Source organism: Erigeron canadensis, chromosome 8, assembly GCF_010389155.1.
Source record: "Erigeron canadensis isolate Cc75 chromosome 8, C_canadensis_v1, whole genome shotgun sequence".
Taxonomy (NCBI): Eukaryota; Viridiplantae; Streptophyta; class Magnoliopsida; order Asterales; family Asteraceae; genus Erigeron; species Erigeron canadensis.
Window position 1 is genome coordinate 26,575,085 of NC_057768.1, and position 18,856 is coordinate 26,593,940.

An 18,856-nucleotide genomic window follows, 5' to 3' on the forward strand; every position below is an offset into this window, starting at 1 on the left:
TAACTCACATGACCACCACCTCTCCTATTTTATTTTCCTTTGGTCCAATATAACGGCCCATCCCTTTGGATTTAATGTCCACTTCTCTTTTCCATCTGACCATATCTTCAATAAGTAATAATGATGAGTAATGACCATATATTTATACTTCACGTGAGATTTAAAGTTCAACATAAAATCTGTATTTAATATCCATATAAACCGTATGGACTTTATCACTTTGCATCTTTAACAATCTTTATTTCTTGACAAAACAATCTTCATTTCTTCTCAAATAATCTTTATTTATTCCACTTTTGCCACAGTTAATCTCAGACCTATCATTCAATAAAAACAAATATTAAGTATAAAAGTCTACAAAAATGACGATAACTTATACACAAAAGAAATGATATTGCATAAAATAACTATGTATAAAACAGAGGATATCAGAACCCATGACCTCTATAGTGAGGCTTATGAAATGGGTGGTAATCTATACACCATCATTTTTTTAACAATACACTATCAAGCATGTTTCACACTATTGTACTGTACAATACCTTAATGCATGTTTATGGTGTACGATTAAAAGTTAGCGGGTTCGTTATTCCCTTGATACCTGTTCACTACTTATCACGTCTCACATTCTCTACTCAAAACTCATTTCTTAAATATTTCTTCTCAAAAACACCATTAGAATCGTTCATAAGTGTTCTTAGCTTGTAATAATTAAAATTTAATAGGGATAAGTATCTTGTAATGTAACAAATTTTGAACGAATGTCTATAGTAGGAAATAACTAAAGTTGTGTGTATTGTATGTAAACAACTCGAAAATAATGTTTATTGTATGTAAGAAAATGTATTTAACCAATTAAAATCAAACAAGTGGCACCTCTATATGGTTGCCACGTATGTTTTCTTACATACATTAAACATTTTTTAAAGTTGTTTACATACAATACATAAAATTTTAGTTATTTACTACTATAGACATTCATACAAAGTTTGTTACATTCCAGGATATTTATCCCAATTTAATAATAAAAAAACAAACAAGGCAGGGGCAATTGTTCCCTCCCGAAGTTTTTATGCCGATAATCTATCAGGATTAAGATTGTTTCCTCATACATCATGATGTCGATCATACTTGTAGTATTTTCTTACTTGCTCGTTATTATCTTGCATCTACCCGACCCTCTTAAACAGACCTTGACTTCTAAATATTTTATCCTAATTTTTTTTAAAGGTGTGGATTACTCGCAGCAGGGGGTTTAGCATACGTTGTATTAACGGGTCCGCTTTAGAAAGCCCCGTCACCTCCAATACCCAATAGGAGGAGAAAACTCCCAACTAAACCGCCTGAACTCGCGCATGATTCTATATTAACTGTAAAGCTGATGTTCAACCACTGAGCTATAATGAGAAGTACAATATTACTTGGCACGATTCTATATTAACTAAGCTTTTCACAAATTGTTTTTCACATTTGTGGTCGAACACTATATTTAGTCCTATTTTATACTCAGAGTGTTTCTTTACATTTTCATGTCTTATTACGTTTTTAGCGTTATTTATTTCAAGATCATAACACTTTTTTTTGTTTAATCGCTAAATTTTACATGTAGATCTTTTTTTTTACAGTCTTATCTTCATAAAAATGCTTTACTTAACTTTACTTTACGTATTTGCATAGCATTTTACAAGTTTGTTTACATTTACGCAATTATCAAGGATCTAAGCACTACAGATTTCAAGATCTTACAGCACCCTACTTCACGCATAAAAGTCTGGTTATTTAATTTTCTCATGCCTTCTTAATTAATTATCTTGGGTAATTTTTAAATAAGACAATTATCATTTGTTACGGTAACAATGTTTATTTATTCCGTTACGATGTTCACAAATCAAGCTAAATTTATACCTTTATCGTCCAGAATAATTGTCTGCAAATCAATTATCAGCAAATAGATTGGTACTTTAATAATTGTCTGCAAATCAATTATCAGCAAATAGATTGGTACTTTGCGTGGAGTGTTTGGTCGAGGGCATAGACTTTATCTTTTTGAGTCTAAATCCGGGTGTAAGCAAAAGGTTTTCCGGTTTAGCGATGTTTTTTAAGATTGAAATTAGGTAACCAAAAAACAATAATGTTACCGAACTTAAATTCTCTGTTAAGAAAAAAAAAATGTGCAAAACGTAAATGTTTGTTAGCTTTTATATAGGTGTACATTTGGATGATGTTTTTGTTTCTTTTTTATACACTAAGCAATTTATTTATATGATAACTAGCTAAAACCTAGAATATCTATAATATTTATATAAACAAACTACCCCTTAAAATTTAACACTCTACCTTTAAAATATCTAGTTTACCCTTTTAATCTATACTACCATCAAAACTTTATCCCTGAAATTTCAAAAATACCCTTAAAAAAAAACCTTACGCGTGTCCTTTCCCTTCCCTGAAGTTGCTCACATAGTATACCAAAAACACACACATGTGTTACTGAATATAATAATCGAACATAATTACGTACATTCTAAAACAACAACAGCGGTTTGCACTTTCTACCGGACTAAGAAACACTTGAGTTGAATCATACATTCATGTAATAACACGATATCGCTACTTAACCAGTGTTTTATTCTTATGCCTCGCCGCATCGCGCGGGTACAAAGCTAGTACATTTACAACCATAAAAGGAAAAAAATAATTAAAAATTAGATGCTAAACATATTTCATTAAGTCCAACTAAAATCTGAGAGTGTTTTTGTTTTATATTATATTTAATTTAAGGGAAATGCTAAGGGCTGTATTTAACGTGCATAAAACAACTTGTATCTTTCATATTAAAAGTCTACCCCCTGATTTTCATGGTAAATCTACAAATAATTTAGACACCTTAAACACAACCCTAAAAGCTGTATTTAACAAACCCCTTTATTTAATTTAAAGGATTTGCTAATCAAAGCCCCCAAGACTATAGTTAAGCATTTCATTATTACAATATCACGTATTTAATCATTTAACATTAAATCTCTATGTCTTTTAAATTTAACTAGCACGTTACCCGCGCAATGCGACGGTGGTCGTGACAATGCCGTTGTAGTGGGGGGCCGAGTGTTGGTGGTGGAGACGGCGTCGAGTGGTGTGGATAATTGATGTAAATGGTTAATAAAAATATATTAAAGAATAAATGATTGGTAGTGTAAATTAATCATTAATGTTACGGGGTAGTGTATGTTGAAATATTTTAAGGGGTGCTAAGTGAAAATATTACATATTTTCAACACTTTCATAAATAAAAGGGGATATTTTTTTTATAATATAGTATAGATATTTTATTAATAACTCAAATTTTGTTTTAAATTACACATTTTTTAGTAAAGATATACCTTTTGAAGTACCATCATGATCTGAATATCTCACTGATGAAGAATTAATATTTTTTTTTCTTCGGTAATTAAGTTAATCAATGCAAAAGGGAAAGTTATGTTTATTTTATGTTTAAGGTTTTGTTAAATACGACCTTAGGGGTCGTAGTTAAAATACATTAAATAGTCGTACACTGCACTAATCATAAAATTCATGGATAAACTTTTGATATGAAAGATATAAATTTTTTTATGCAAATTAATTATAACGCTTAAAAGTGTATTTAACATTTTCTTTGTTTTTATTAGTCAACAAGATGTGTAGATTAAAGTAAAAAAAATATTAAGTAATTAATAGATAACCATAAATAGATGCATTAAAAGTTTTTTTTTTATTTTTATAAAGTTAATGTTAGAACATTAAATAAATAATATTGTAAAAATGGAATAACAAACCTCAGGGGTTATACCTAGCACAATTCTTAATTTAATACCCAAATGATCGGTAATTAATTAAGGTTAGAATAATAAATGATTGAATAATAAAATATATTTTTTTTAAAGAAAAATATTAAATGAATTCACCTTTATACAAAAATTATACGTTTTTATATCAAAAGTCCATCCCCGGAATATTATGATAAGTGTACAACTATTTAATGCATTTTAACAAAATCCTTTAGTATTTCATTTAGCAAAATCATTTTTTAAAAAAGTCAAATAATTATTTTGTAACAAAACAAAAAATACAAATGGGGAAGTATAAAGCAAAGCCCATAAGGAACGAAGTGCATATCTTTGTCTAATAATATACACATCCTTTCGAACTTACAAAGTTGCACACCGTTATTATCTCCAGAAAAAAAGTTTAGATTTCTTTTGAACAAGTTTGGCATTGACTGGTCCAAAATATTCGGAGTTATCTATGTCACATATACATATATACATATCTCTAGATATAGATATATATACTTTCTGGTAAACTATTGTCATTCTTGTAAAAATCATGGAGATCGGTGAGAGACCTGTTTCAGCCACATTGGGCGGAACCGTAGCCATGGCTTCTAAAGTTAGCCCGTCAGCGAAAAAGGCACTCTTGATTCTCAACTGCATTCTCTTGTCCGTAGGAAACTGTGGCGGCCCGTTAGTTATGCGACTCTACTTCCTCAATGGTGGCAACCGTGTCTGGCTCTCTGCTTGCTTGGAAACCGCTGGCTGGCCTTTCATACTGGTCGTCCTCTTCGTTCTTTATATATGTCGGCTTAACAACAAAGATGTAAATTGTATGCTGTTATTCAAAACTCTATACTTATGAAATAAATTTTGTGACATTATGGTATTTATAAAATTGTTGTAAAAAAAAAAGTATATGTGGACGAATATTTCAAATTCGTCCACAAGTACAAATATGCATGTGAGTAGTTTGCACGTGCAACTTAACATTAGACTGGTCAAGTGTGTATGTTATTTTGTGCGCAAATTTCTATAAAAAAGTATCAGCTAATTTCCTGCATTGTGTTGTTTATCAGCCCCTTCAACAACTGTTATTTGTATGAGACCGAGGGTGTTCTTTGGGGCGGCGGTTACAGGTGTGCTGACTGGAGTTGACGACTACCTCTACGCCTGTGGTGTTGCTCGCCTTCCAGTCTCAACCACATCCCTCATTATTGCCTCTCAGCTTGGTTTCACAGCCTTCTTTGCCTTTCTTCTAGTAAAACAGAAGTTCACACCGTATTCAGTTAATGCGGTGGTGCTTCTCACTATTGGTGCCGCGGTGCTGGCATTGCATACTAGTAGCGACCTCCCGAATGGGGAGTCAAAAGCAGAATATTATAAAGGGTTTTTTCTAACTGTCGCGGCATCTGCATTGTATGGGTTTGTGTTGCCGATGGTTGAGTTGATATATGACAAGGCGAAGCAAGCAATTACATATACATTAGTGTTGGAGTTTCAAATGGTGATGGCTCTCTTTGCAACTATATTTTGTACTATTGGGATGCTCATCAACAACGATTTTAAGGTAATCAAGTTCTTCTGTTTCATGTTCTGTTTTTCAAATTTTAATTTATAATAATCAAGAAAGTTAAAGCTGGCCAGGGTAACCCTTTTACCCAAAAATTTTTACAATAAACAGATGAGGTTGCACAAAAAGGCCTATTATTTTTAGAAGTTTGTATTTGAAAATTCGGATAATTGATTAGATCTTAGTTATCATGAAGGCTGTCTAAATGAATTTATAAGAGAGCATTATGGTGTGCTTTTATGTAGGTGATTCCAAGAGAAGCAACGAATTTTACTTGGGGCGAGAGTGGATATTACATAGTGTTGGGTATCAATGCAATCTTTTGGCAATGTTTCTTCCTTGGAGCCATAGGCGTAATCTTTTGTGCATCTTCATTACTATCAGGGATCATAATTGCAGTATTGCTTCCAGTGACAGAGGCATTGGCTGTAATTTTCTACAAAGAACCGTTTCAAGTGGAAAAAGGCGTTGCACTTGTTTTATCTCTTTGGGGATTTACGTCTTATTTTTATGGCGAGTATAAAGGCGTTAAAAAGAAGAAAAAAAGGGAATCGGCTGATCATGATCAATCAACAGAGCTGCCTCAAATCAATTACTCTTCGGTATGAATTTGTAATTATTTTAGGTATATGTAACTAGTCTTTTTATTCTTCTGTTTCAATTTTGATTTTAATATTGTAGAATATTTGTCAATGGAGTCGAGTTACAAATCTTTTTCCTATGTTCCATTTATAAGTAGTATGACATATATATGTAATCTGTCTAAAGTATACCTATAAACTAAGTTATATACTTATATAAACCATAGAACAATGTGTGTAAATGTGCAATTACTGAAGGTAATTTGTTTCAGCAGCTGTGAATTGAAATGCTATTCTATTCTTTATCTAGCGTGCACCTAACGTTTTTCTTTCAACAGTGATAAAATTACCAAAGACAGAGTATTTTACCTCACCCGAATGGGCTAGGGGTCATTGGCAACAGTGATAAGATGTTATAAATAAAATAAACTAGCGAGATGCTAGAACATACATAGTTCGAAGGATAAACACTACAACAAAACACCCGAAGCGATCAAAGACACCATCTGATATATTTTATGCCAAAACCTGACCTCTTAACTAAGAGAAATAAAATAACTTGCCCTAGAAAACATTGCACCTTGAATAACATCTCAATCTAGCCATGAGCACGGGTCAAAACCTGACCCGGCAAAACCCAAACCCGAAAGATCAGGAAAAAAAATGGGGACCTGAGGCCCAGAGCGAAAGTGGATCTAGCTCAATCCAAAACATAATATCCTGATGCAACCAACCTAAAGGCCTTTAGAATCTAATAATTAATGATTATGGATTTTGTCATTTTGTGTGATGCACCTCTAAAGCAGTAAAGGCTCTAATGTCTAATGTGTCAAAGCAAAGCCCATCTAGCCCAAAATCGCTTTTTCTTTTGTTATCACAATCAGCTCAAGGCTGGGCCTTAATACTTCATTCAAAGTTTTCTTTTTCATTATATTTGGGAACTATTTAACTATAATGATGTGAGAAATAGGCCCCAGCAGAATTTAGATAGCAAAAAGGTGCTATCCATATTCCATAGGTTGTATTGGTACATAGTGATGCAAGTTGGAATGGAGAAAAGGTATCCTGAAGTCATATATCTTCCCATAACTTTTCCACACTTATTCCCTCTATTATATTGATAAGAATATATGGAAGGATCATTGAGGAAATAAAATAAACGGATTATACATGTATGATTCTAAGATGATTACTACAAAGAAATTATAGGATAAGTATAATTTTACGGTGTAAATTAATTGTTATATCAATATATTGTAACCACATAATACACTTTTCATATATACGAAAAAGGGTGTTTTTGATAGCCGCCACATTTTTCACATTATTTTTTGGTTGGTCAGTCGTGGAGTTGGTATAGAAGGTGACATCTTTCCTCTCGTTTTTCACCTTCAATTCGTTATTAGTGTTTTTAATTCTTGAATATATTGTCGTCTTACGACTTGTCGAGACTTGTAATCTCACATTGATAAAAGATAATTTACGAAATGGTTTTTTGAATTGTTTGTTTATGTTATTTATACAAAATATACTAATGCTTACATTATAAGATTGTTAATTCCTTCGTATTATAACTAATGAGGTGAATAGGTTTGTCTAGCTATGAAATTGATTAAAAATCAATTCGTAAAATCGTAATTCCCGGCCATTCTAGTTATGAAGTGTGGTCCGGATCCAATTGGGGTAGTTTCAAAAATATTTTCTTGGACACTCTTACTTTTTTTTCAATTCATTTTAGTAACTTAGCAGTTCGAATTTGGACAAAAAGACACTACAAATAATATTATAATTATTCATCTGGTTAGCGTAAACAAATTATAAAAATTTGTTAGTGATTTTATGTGTGTAAACTATATTAAATTAAAAATGTGTAGAAAATTATCCTCATTAAAAAGTTTTAAAAATCTACAATTATAATTATAGATGTGTGGATTTTCATATTTAATATAATTTTTCACACCGCTTTTATCCATACAATCAGTAATGACTTAAAAAAAAAAGAAACGAGCCTTTACTACCTTTCGAAAGAAAAAAAATATTTCGTAATTCCCATCCCTTTCATACATGTTACTAATCCATCGTGAATAATTAGGTTGCATATTGACTTTAACAATCATTATTGCGGCTTTTTATTAGTTTATGTATAATTTTAATTAACAGAGTTTGATGTATATATTAACTTCTAACTTTAAAAGTTTCAAATGTCCAAGACACAACATTATTGTAAGATTGTCATTCACATCCATAAATGCTTGTAAGATTAATGCCACTCACATCATATGTTAACGAAAAACAGATACTCCGTATATTTGTTCATATATATATTATTATTATTACTAGTATGGTTTTAGGTAAAATAAAATAAGTATTATAAGTAAAATAAATAAAACAATAGTTTTTTTTCATTAACAATCATTGTGCATCATTCAAATTATCGTGTATCAATATATATGTGAATCTCCATGCATCAATTTTATCATGATCTAAGGGTCAAGATCTTATCTTATTTGTTTTACTTTAATAATTGTTTTACAACTAACCCCTTACTAGTATTACTATAGAATTTTATAAAACTAAAATTACTTTAATCATTCATCTGAGAAAAGCATGCCTTTATAAAGCTTTAAATTCACGTTGCGAGAGGAATATATAATAATGTACCAATAATGCAAACAATTCGCAACTTTTATTGATTAATTTAAATACATACAAATTTGAATTTCATGAACACCGGTACCCTACCTAAAAAAAGCAAACCTTAATTTTTCCATGCACAAGTAACGTATGTAGAACAAATACAAGTAGTTGCATTGGTACCATGAGAGAGTAGTGTTTGAATCTATCACACAAAGATAAAATAATTTTTAAAACAAATTTAATTAATATTATTCAGATCGAAAAGGATCAATTAACTGTCTCCGCATGCCACCACTTGTATTTTAATGCATTTTTAGTATCATTTAGACCTAGTGTTGACCGTAGCTTGAGTGTGCACCACCACCACCACCACCGGCAGCACCACCGCCTTCATGACCATGACCATGGCCTTCACCGCCTCCATGTCCATATGGAGCTGCTGCCGGGACCAAAATTGGCTTCTTCTTTCTCTTCGCTAAGCAGAAAAGTCCAGCCGCTAAGAATGCTAGGAAAAACACTCCACCTAGTGATGCACACACTGCAATGACAACTGTGTGGTCTTTGCCACCACCACTGCTTGGTGGTGGTGTGAGGATGTTACCAGATGGTGGGACGGCATTGAATGGTTGTGGAGGTGGGACGTATGGTCCATATGATGGTAGAGGAGGTTGTGCTTTAGGAGGCCAGGTGCCAGGGGTACTTGGTGTTGGGGGTTTGGGTCCTTTTGGTGGATAAGCAGGACCACTGGGTGATGGTGGTTTGGGTCCTTTGGGTGGATAAGCAGGACCACCAGGTGTTGGTGGCTTTGAATGGCCAGGTGGACTAGTTGGCCCACCTGGTGTTGGTGGTTTTGGTCCCTTGGGTGGATAAGCAGGTCCACCAGGTGTTGGTGGCTTTGGTCCCTTTGGTGGATAAGCTGGCCCGCCAGGGGAAGGGGGTTTTGATCCTTTAGGTGGACTAGCTGGTCCACTTGGAGTAGGAGGCTTTGGACCTTTAGGTGGATGAACTGGACCATGTGGCGGGTGTGATGGTTTTGGTGGTGAGGCTTTAGGAGGGTAAGCTGGACCATGTGGCGGGTGTGATGGTTTTGGTGGTGAAGCTTTAGGAGGGTAAGCCGGCGTTTGAGGGGTAGATGGTGGTGTCTTGCCATGATGTCCATGATGTTTTGGTGGTGGAGGACATGGAACTGGAGGTGGAGGAGGAGGAGGACATGCGGGTGTTGGTGGTGGAGGTGGAGGTGGAGGCGGAGGAGGTGGTGGTGGTGGTGGACATGCAGGTGTTGGTGGTGGCGGTGATGGTGGAGGTGGAGAAGAGTAAGGATAAGCCATCGTCAATTTTCTTGAACCGGCCATGATGATAAATATTTTTAGTGATAGATACAATTGTTTGGCATTAAGACTTGTATATATATCAACTCAAATGATTCTTTATGAGTTGAATTTTTACGTTATGATCAGGACATGTGATGTAAATATTATACAACAAGTATATAAAACAACTTCTTGTATAATGTATTTCAAAAGAAAGACTCATATCGCTAACTACTACTTTATCATGATATGATCAACATAATACAACTCTTTAATAAGTTAATGCATGCACTTACCTATAGAAAGGTTTGGGTTGGACATGTGACCCGACCCTTATCATAGTTAGAATATTGGTCTAAAATTTACAACATGCTTGACAGCCTTCGTACTCACATATAATTTTCCCCTTATTTTTTGCGTGTGAATAGTGGAGTTGGTAGAGTATTAGTCTATTAGAGTAGACTTGTAATTTTTATATAAGAAACGCATGTTTGCCTTCGTGATTCAAAATTTTCGAGCCATTAATTCAACGTTATAGATAAAACTCGTATTATTTAGGTACTCTGTATAGTAAAAGAATGTAAAGTGGGTCAAAATTTTGGAGCCATTATCATATTTGATCCATTTCAATATACGGACTATACCTCAGGTTAACGTCTTTTGTGCTAATTTGTTTTGTGCTAACTCGTTTTTCATTTTTTTTTTCATCTTAAAGTAAATGTAAGTCACATCTATATATACCCATGTTTATTAATTACATACTTAATTATCAAAGTTAGTTATCGGAAGGCGGTACGTAATATGAAGAGCTATCGGTCAAATTAGCAAGCTCAAAAAAAGTTTCAAAATCGCCTTCAAATCTTCATATTTTGTCTTTCACTAATTCACCATATTCGTTTCGGTACATATTTCGGGATGGACACCATCCGTAAAAGTGCGTTATTCAGAAATCATAAGATTCATGCTGATGTTTTTTTTGGTTGTGCTTCTTAATTGAATGCCATACTCCCAATTTTGGAGAAGATAATTATGCATTTATTGATTTATGCTATATATTTTCTTACAACTTTGGGCATATAAAGTGAGTGGAATCGTCGGTATTGAAAATTTCAATAGATGTAGCATTATAGATACAATGATATTAATATTTTTTATATAGGATTATTATTTATGGATGTAACTAATTATAATCAAATGTCTATGTTATGTAAAACTCTTGTAAAATGATTATGTTATGTAATGAATTTCTAAATCCTGATTATTGGATGTACCTGACCAATAAAAAATTTACACGTGACAACTTATATGGTTGTCACATATACTTAGGTACATCCAATAACCAAGATTTGAAAGTTCATTACATTACATAAACATTTTACGAGATCTTTACCTAACATAGATATTTTGTCATATTTAGTTAGATTCATAAATAATAACCCTTTTTTATATACTTTTTACAATTTAAAATAAGAATTTTGACTGATAGGATGATGACGATGATCCAGTCACGCCATGTGCAAAGTAAAGCGGGTTTGGTGCCAAATTTTCACGGATAGGACCCGTGGTTACTGGTTAGGTAGCTTTGTTAACGTTCTTAATTACATATAAAAATAATCTTCTAACTAATATAAGTGTCGTTGACATGTAGTTTATCTTATTTTGTTTCAAATTCTTTAAAAAGTATTATTATAAATTCAATAAATTTGGACGAGAACTTAAGGGGGTGTTTGGTATGATGGAATGGAAATGGGAGAAATAGAATGGGAAAGACTTCGCTTGTTTGTTTGCAATGGAGAAAGGGAATGAAAAAGAAGAAAGGGGAATCGATTCCAAATTGTAGAGAATGGGTGAGAATGAATTTTTTTTTTAAAGATGTTATATGTAATAAATGTATTATTATTTAAAATTTTATTTTTTTATATATCCATTCTCTGTGGGTACCGAACAACAAAATCCATTCTCTTTCCAAATACTCATTCTCTTACTCACTATTTTCATTCTCAATTACATTTCCATTCTCTATGATTCATTCCTACCAAACACCCTTTAAAGTGCACTCTGTATAAGTTATTAGAGTTTTGCTAAATAAAACCTTAAAAATTGTATTTAAAGTGCATTATAATTATATATTTATCGAAGTTGAGCTTTGATATAAGATATAGAATTTTTTATATACGGTAACATTTTCAAGTTATTATAGCGAAGTTTTATAAAAGTAACGTTAACAACTAACAACGAGATAAGATTATAGGATACAATTTATCTATAAATTAATTATCACACAAGGTTAAACTAATTTTAAAATTGTTTTACTCTTATATATCAACACATTAATAAGTATATCAATAACGACCATGGTGGCGTGGTGGTCTGATGTTGGTGATGGTGCCTGCTTCAAGTGATGTAAGTTGATATGTATGTAATTAATAAAGGAAAATGATATTTGTACCACAGATTTTAATAATTTTAATAAATTTACTATACCATATAACTTTCTGAATATAGTATAAATTAATAAATCATATATGTGGTAGATATTACAAATATCATGATCACTAGCCATTAATAAAAAGAAGGGTAGTAGATTTGTTATAGAAAAATATATTTACTATCAAATCTAACCTCAAATAAGTCAAGCGATATAACTCATAAAACATAAAATCTTTACATCATTACTCATTAGATTAGAACAAAATGAGTAGGTAAGTACTTTCTTTATAAACGTTACATTAAAGCGAATATAAATTTTCTTTTTCTCCCTAACATTCGATTTTTCACTTTTTAACTAATATATCAGTCTTCACGGAAATTTCCATTTGTTGTTTGTCGTTCTCGTTTATAGTACTAATTAAGAGGAAATACCCATGTGCAGGAAACCAAAAAATATACAATCAATAATCAATACAAAACCAATACGAGCGTATTTAGTTATTTATTTAAAATTTGTATTTAATTAATTCAATTCAATGTGTGTGTGAAATCATGAGCTATCAACTTGTACGTTTTGAAATATACCAAAAGCAATCCCGGCGGCTAGGCTCATCTTTTTTAATTAACAAACAAAGACTATTAGCTCATTTTTGTTCTATTTAATTAGCCATTTGTAGTGAATTGCATGATTGTATTTGTGAAGTGCATAATTGTAGCACATGAGTAGAAATATATCAAGGGTCAAGAAAAAGAAGACAAAACATATATATGGTTAATGTAATGAGCATTTGAATCGGCAGAAATATAATAACCTTTGTAAAATAAGTTGATAATTCAATATGTTTATATATAAATGGTATTTATGAACAAATTTATTTACGTATTAACAGATAAAATTATATATAATTTTACATGTTTTTTACATTTATTTTTGTTATTCTCATAATCTAATTTATTATTTTTTATATGTGCATGAAGTCATTCACATATGATATAGACGGCTTCGCCAGGAAAAAGGATAGGTCGATGGAGGTGGGAAAGACAATATACCGAACACTCAAATGGAGTGTCCTGGCGGAGGACAGAGAAAATGATTAAAAGGCATATGGAAAATAGGTTATGTAGACTGTTCACTTAGACTTTCGTTTTCAGTGACTTCCATACTGGTATTTGGCCTCGAGTAGATATAAGCCTAAACCGAGGGGTGAGGTTACTCTAACGCTGACCCCAAAAAGTTTTGCCTGTCGAATGACATGACCAATGAGAGAATACTTTGAAGACTAGGATTAGTTTAGTGGTTTTGACAGTTATGTGAGAAGGCTATGATTAGTCTAGTTATGCGGTCTTAGTTACTTAGTTTCATAGGTTGTTTAGTATCCGTGGGCCCATCGGACCCACAATTCTTAGTTAATTCTTATTTATATGTATGAGACTATGTTAATTATGTTTAAACTTTTATGTTGTTTATATGTTATATGGTTGCTATCGTATATATAGTTAATTCTTAACTTAGTCGAGGGATACTTAACAGAAACGTATATCTTCTATGCCATTTTTTCGTCCGATAGGTATGGAAACTAAACTATTTACACTTTCTTACTACTTCTTTTGGCCGGTGGTCCTTATGGAAGCAACCTCCCTACCTTTGGGTAGAGATAAAACTGGCTACAATTCACCTCTCTCATACTCTGCTTAAGGATTGAGTCTTGTTGTTGTTATATATATGATTTTATTAGAATTCTTACGCAAGTTTGTTTTGTATCATCAATTTGTTTTTAACATATTTTTTCATGTTATATGCTTTTTATAGTAGATGCGAATGCAGCCATAAGAATCGTGGATAAACATTTTTCTCGTAAAGCGTATTAACCTTTAGTGGTGTCTATTTCAATTTCATGGTAACGAAACTCGATAGCTCTATTTATGGTCAACATAACTTTTTCCTTTTTGTTTTTAATAAACTCCATGTAACCGTAAGAAAGAAAAACGTATAAGTAAGAGAGTCACATATAATAATAATAATAAATAATAATATAATCAATAACAATAACATCGGCTTCTTTTTCAACAATAAAATAACTATTAAACTATATGTATAATTGTATACTCTATCCTATGGAAGACATTTCATCTCATTGCATTACACGAGTATTATGTCATTACCAATAATCAAATATAGTACTACTAATACCTAAAAAGCTAGCATTTAAAGTATGATTTTATCGAAAATTTATAAAGCATGATATATATACATATGGAATATAACTTAAATACTAACTTGCGCGTGGTATCATTGAATCATTCAACACTATCGTGATACGTTATGTGCTAATACAAAATACTAGGAAGTTTGAATAATACATGTAGTGACTAGCTAGTAGCGTGAGAAAGGGGTGGTACATTCGTGCCAATTGTATAAAAAATTGTGATGAAGATTATTGATAAGTTGTGAAGCTAAAGACAATTATACGTTATTAAGTTACTTATGTATAAAGAAGTAAAGTGTTTAATACTTGCAATGGTATAAAATTAACTAAAAAGAGTACAAATATTCAGCGAAGTATCTGTAATATTCGCAGTGTATCATGCACTCAATAGTCAATATATATATAATATATTGCCAGGCTGGTATACTAAAATTTGGTCATCATCCACTCAAAGTTTAAAAGATGGAGAAAAAGTAACTATATTCAATCATTTGAGGGGTGAAATTTATACTATCCTACTATATAAATATAGAGTTGAAATTTATACTATCGATCCTACTATATAAATATAACGATAAATTATATGAATATTTTTTTTTAAAGACGTGAATTACTCGTGAATGTTTGGAGGTATAATATACGATCTCACAAAATAAATCCTCAAGTTATACTTATCGATGAGAAATCTCTATTATCAAGATATCTAAAGGAAAAAGTCATCAAGATCCAACATTAAGTACATATATATTGTCATTTTTAAATATACCTAGCTAGAATAAAAAGTAAAATTCGGACATAGAAACCTTTTGTGAGAAAATAAACCTCCTTAATTATCAGTTGTTACTAGAGGTTCGGTGTGACGGGCTCAATCAGGTTCGGATAAGGAACGTTTGCTTTGCATTATATAATTAAGCTAATTAAATATCGGGAAATGGAATATTTTACTCTAAATAAACTTCAACCCAAATCTTATCTTGTATCAAACTATCAATTACTGAAGAGTCTAATAGCCAACTTTGCTAATTAATTAAGGGTCTTTTTATTTTAACGACTAAGTGACTGAATTGATAAAGTGATTGAATAGATAAACAATGTTTGTATGTAATAAGTCAATACTGTTGTTTTTTGTTTATTAAGTAAAAAAAATAAACACTTTTGATGACTTAATGAATTAAGTATTTTTGATTAAGTCATGAGTGAATTTATTAAGTCTTAAATAAACACTACCTAAGTAGCTTTATTTCTGTTTTTCTTTTTCTTTTAATAGAAAATTTTTATTTCTTTTTACTTTGGGTTTATTTATTACAATATGAATCATTTTTCCATTTTCCGATTACGATCCATATTTTATCCCGCTATGAAGCGGGAGTATAGAAATCCTTGTACACTACTTCATTGTTACGTAATGCTCAATGTTCAATGACTTCAAAAGTATAAACTTAATTTATGGTCAAATAAGGTTTGAGTGTAGACATATCAAAAAATATAAACTTTCATGTAGTTTAGTTAGATAAGTTTAGATAATGACTTTGGTGATTTGGTCAACGTAGGCGAGAGTTAACATTTTTGTACTCAATTTTTTATGTTTGCTTACATTCTTTTTGGTATTTTTTTCTTATAAAACAAGAAACCCAACAAAGAACCCAAAAGTGAAAAAAAGATTACAAAGGAAAGAAGCAACGCTTTTTGTGTGTTTCCGTAATATGGTTAAGCAATGTTTACAACATATTTTTGTCACAGTTGTGTAACCAAATTAGTAAAGAAATTGTTAATACTGTTGACTTTTCATAACATGTTTACTAAACTACTGAAGTAACTTCTTCTTTCCGTCTGGACCCGGTTTACCGTCTGGACTTTTCATAACATGGTGGTTTTTATGGAAATGCCGTAATAAGGTTGTTTTTTTGCACAGCAAGAATTCAATTAGAAATGTATTTCATTTTTATTACTTTGCTTTTTTTCATTTATAGTTGTCTAGTCGATCGAGATAAGAAAAATCTTTTACCTGCCCTATATTGCTTTTTAGTCCAGTTTTTGTTTTTGGAACGGCTTAAAAAAAAAAAAAAAGAAAGAAAGAAAAGAAAATTTATAAAAATAGCACACAAATTAAATGAAGATCTATTTATTATATATGTTGTATCAGAATGACATATTTAGCCAAACATTAATACCATTACTTTCATGATAGTGTCTCTCTTTCTTATTTTTGGATTAATATTCGTGGTAGATCTTAATGATAGTTTAGTTTGACCATTGGCAAATTTGTCCTAACTATTTGATGTACCTTTAGTGTTTTTCGGAAATTCATCGAAAGTCCTTATATATTAATCTAATTTGCTGTTAAAAAAAATAAATTATTACTTTCAACCTTATACTATAGTTATTTTTATGCTGCCATAGATAGCTTTAACATATAAAATGACTCGTGAAACGAAACAGGTAGTGAAGCAAAAATATATGCGATGTTTGATTGCGCGTTATGCAAAAGTTTTATATGTGTGGTGCGGATATTTGTTTTTAAAAGAAAAACTAAAAATAACAATGCGAAAAATTGCACCTTAAATAACTAGTGAGTGTATCCTCGTAAATTCGTAATAAGAGTGAAACAGTTTTTTTGTAAATTATATATAGTAGATAAATAGATGTGTAACCACACATAAATCAGTAGTACGGTATATGATATGTTTTTTCTTTTTCTCTTTGTAAATTATAGCCTTGTAGCAATTGCTTGCAAGCAGACGAGTTTTATAATTACGTCACAGTTTGATGCATAATGACTAATGAAACAAATAATTTGTCCAAGATGATGTTGATATTATTTGGCCCAAGCTTCATAAATAAGTTGGTCCATACCCAAACATATTTGGGCCGAGTCGGTCATTACAATTTACAAATAGATCATATAACCACTTGACTAAAATCAACTAGGTCCAAAAATGAGTTCTTTGTTGAGGTAACTAAAATGTATCCGAAAGAAAAACTAATTAGATGGTAAATGACAAGTTATTTTGGCTCATGTACACACTTCTTATAAAATACTATTCTTTATAAATAAATAAATTTGAGTAACAAAATAAATGAAATTTATCTCTAGACAGACATGGAAATTAAAAAGTATAAACACCGTCTTTCAGCAAGACGTTACTTTCCATAAAATTAACTAAGATCAAAGGATTTTTGGTGATTGATGGGTTGCTTTAGAACAATTGCATCCCCCATGCGTCCCCAATTGCCAAGACTCCAGACACTATAAGCAGCAAGCTTCGAACGCTCGCGTTTTGGAGCCAGAGTCCTCATGAGGACTACAAAGGACGACCGATGGTGGGCCACGCGAGGAGCAGATGTGAGTAAAAAGAAATCTATCTTTTTTGTTTTATGTATTGTAAGTCCTGAGGAAGTTTGTCTTATAGGCAGTGAGAGTTTTGAAAGGAGTTCTGAGGGGTGTCCTGCTGACGTGGCAGTGAATAAGCTGCAGGACTCTAGTCCTTATAAGCACATGCCTTAGCTTATCTCTAGCCTCTCTTTTAATTAATGGTAAACTCACGACCGATTGTATAATTAATCACGGTTTAAGACAAAGTGATCTTTTGGCTCCATTTTTTTTGTTTTGGCTATGGAGGGTCTCCATGTCTTCATCGAGAGACTTGTTATGGTTGGAAAATTTCATAGCACGAAGGTATCAAATGTGAATTAATCCAGGTCCGGCTTAAACATATTGGTGGCTCTAAGAGGGATTAAATTGGAAGGCCTTTTATAAGTCTTTAACAAAAACCCGGTATAGCATTAACTATAAAAATCACAATAAACTCAAGTATTTAGGTAGAACGTACATTGAGCCCAAAACATAAATGGAATTACAAAGAGAACAAATTTTGAACCAAAATTTATAATTTTCTTTAAATAAGGAAAATATTATGATTGTGGTGATGTTATTAGTTCACTTTAGCCAAAATATATCATTATAGTTCATTTAGTTTTCTTTATTAAAAAAAAGTTGAAGAGCATTTTAACAAAAATAAAATATTCATTGGGTGTTATTTTTCATTAAAAAATCCAAAATATAACATAGTTTGTTATGAACAACAAGAAAATTTGGAGAAGATAACCATTACTAATTTTCTTATGTAATAATAATAATAATAATAATAATAATAATAATAATAATAATAATAATAATAATAATAATAATAATAACAACAATAAAGATACAGCAAAACATTCCTTTTCTGTCAAAAAGAAAGTAGAGAAAGGAACGAAAGGAAAAAAGAATGACAGTTTCATAGAAAATTTTATTTACAAAGAGAAAAAG

The 18,856-nt window shown here is 31.5% G+C and overlaps 2 protein-coding genes across 2 annotated transcripts; one reads left to right on the top strand and one right to left on the bottom strand.

Moving 5' to 3' along the window:
* Window positions 1–4,416: 4,416 nt before the first annotated feature.
* LOC122579704 (purine permease 3-like) lies at window positions 4,417–6,077 on the top strand. The gene is made up of 3 exons (XM_043751927.1): window positions 4,417–4,642; window positions 4,889–5,379; window positions 5,628–6,077. The coding sequence occupies exons 1-3, from the start codon at window positions 4,417–4,419 to the stop codon at window positions 5,988–5,990; spliced, it is 1,080 nt and encodes a 359-aa protein (XP_043607862.1). The 3' UTR covers window positions 5,991–6,077.
* A 2,550-nt stretch (window positions 6,078–8,627) lies between these two features.
* On the bottom strand, window positions 8,628–10,064 carry LOC122579705 (basic proline-rich protein-like). The gene has a single exon (XM_043751928.1). It carries the CDS (start codon window positions 9,950–9,952, stop codon window positions 8,930–8,932), a length of 1,023 nt encoding a protein of 340 aa, XP_043607863.1. The 5' UTR covers window positions 9,953–10,064; the 3' UTR covers window positions 8,628–8,929.
* Between the last annotated feature and the right edge of the window lie 8,792 nt (window positions 10,065–18,856).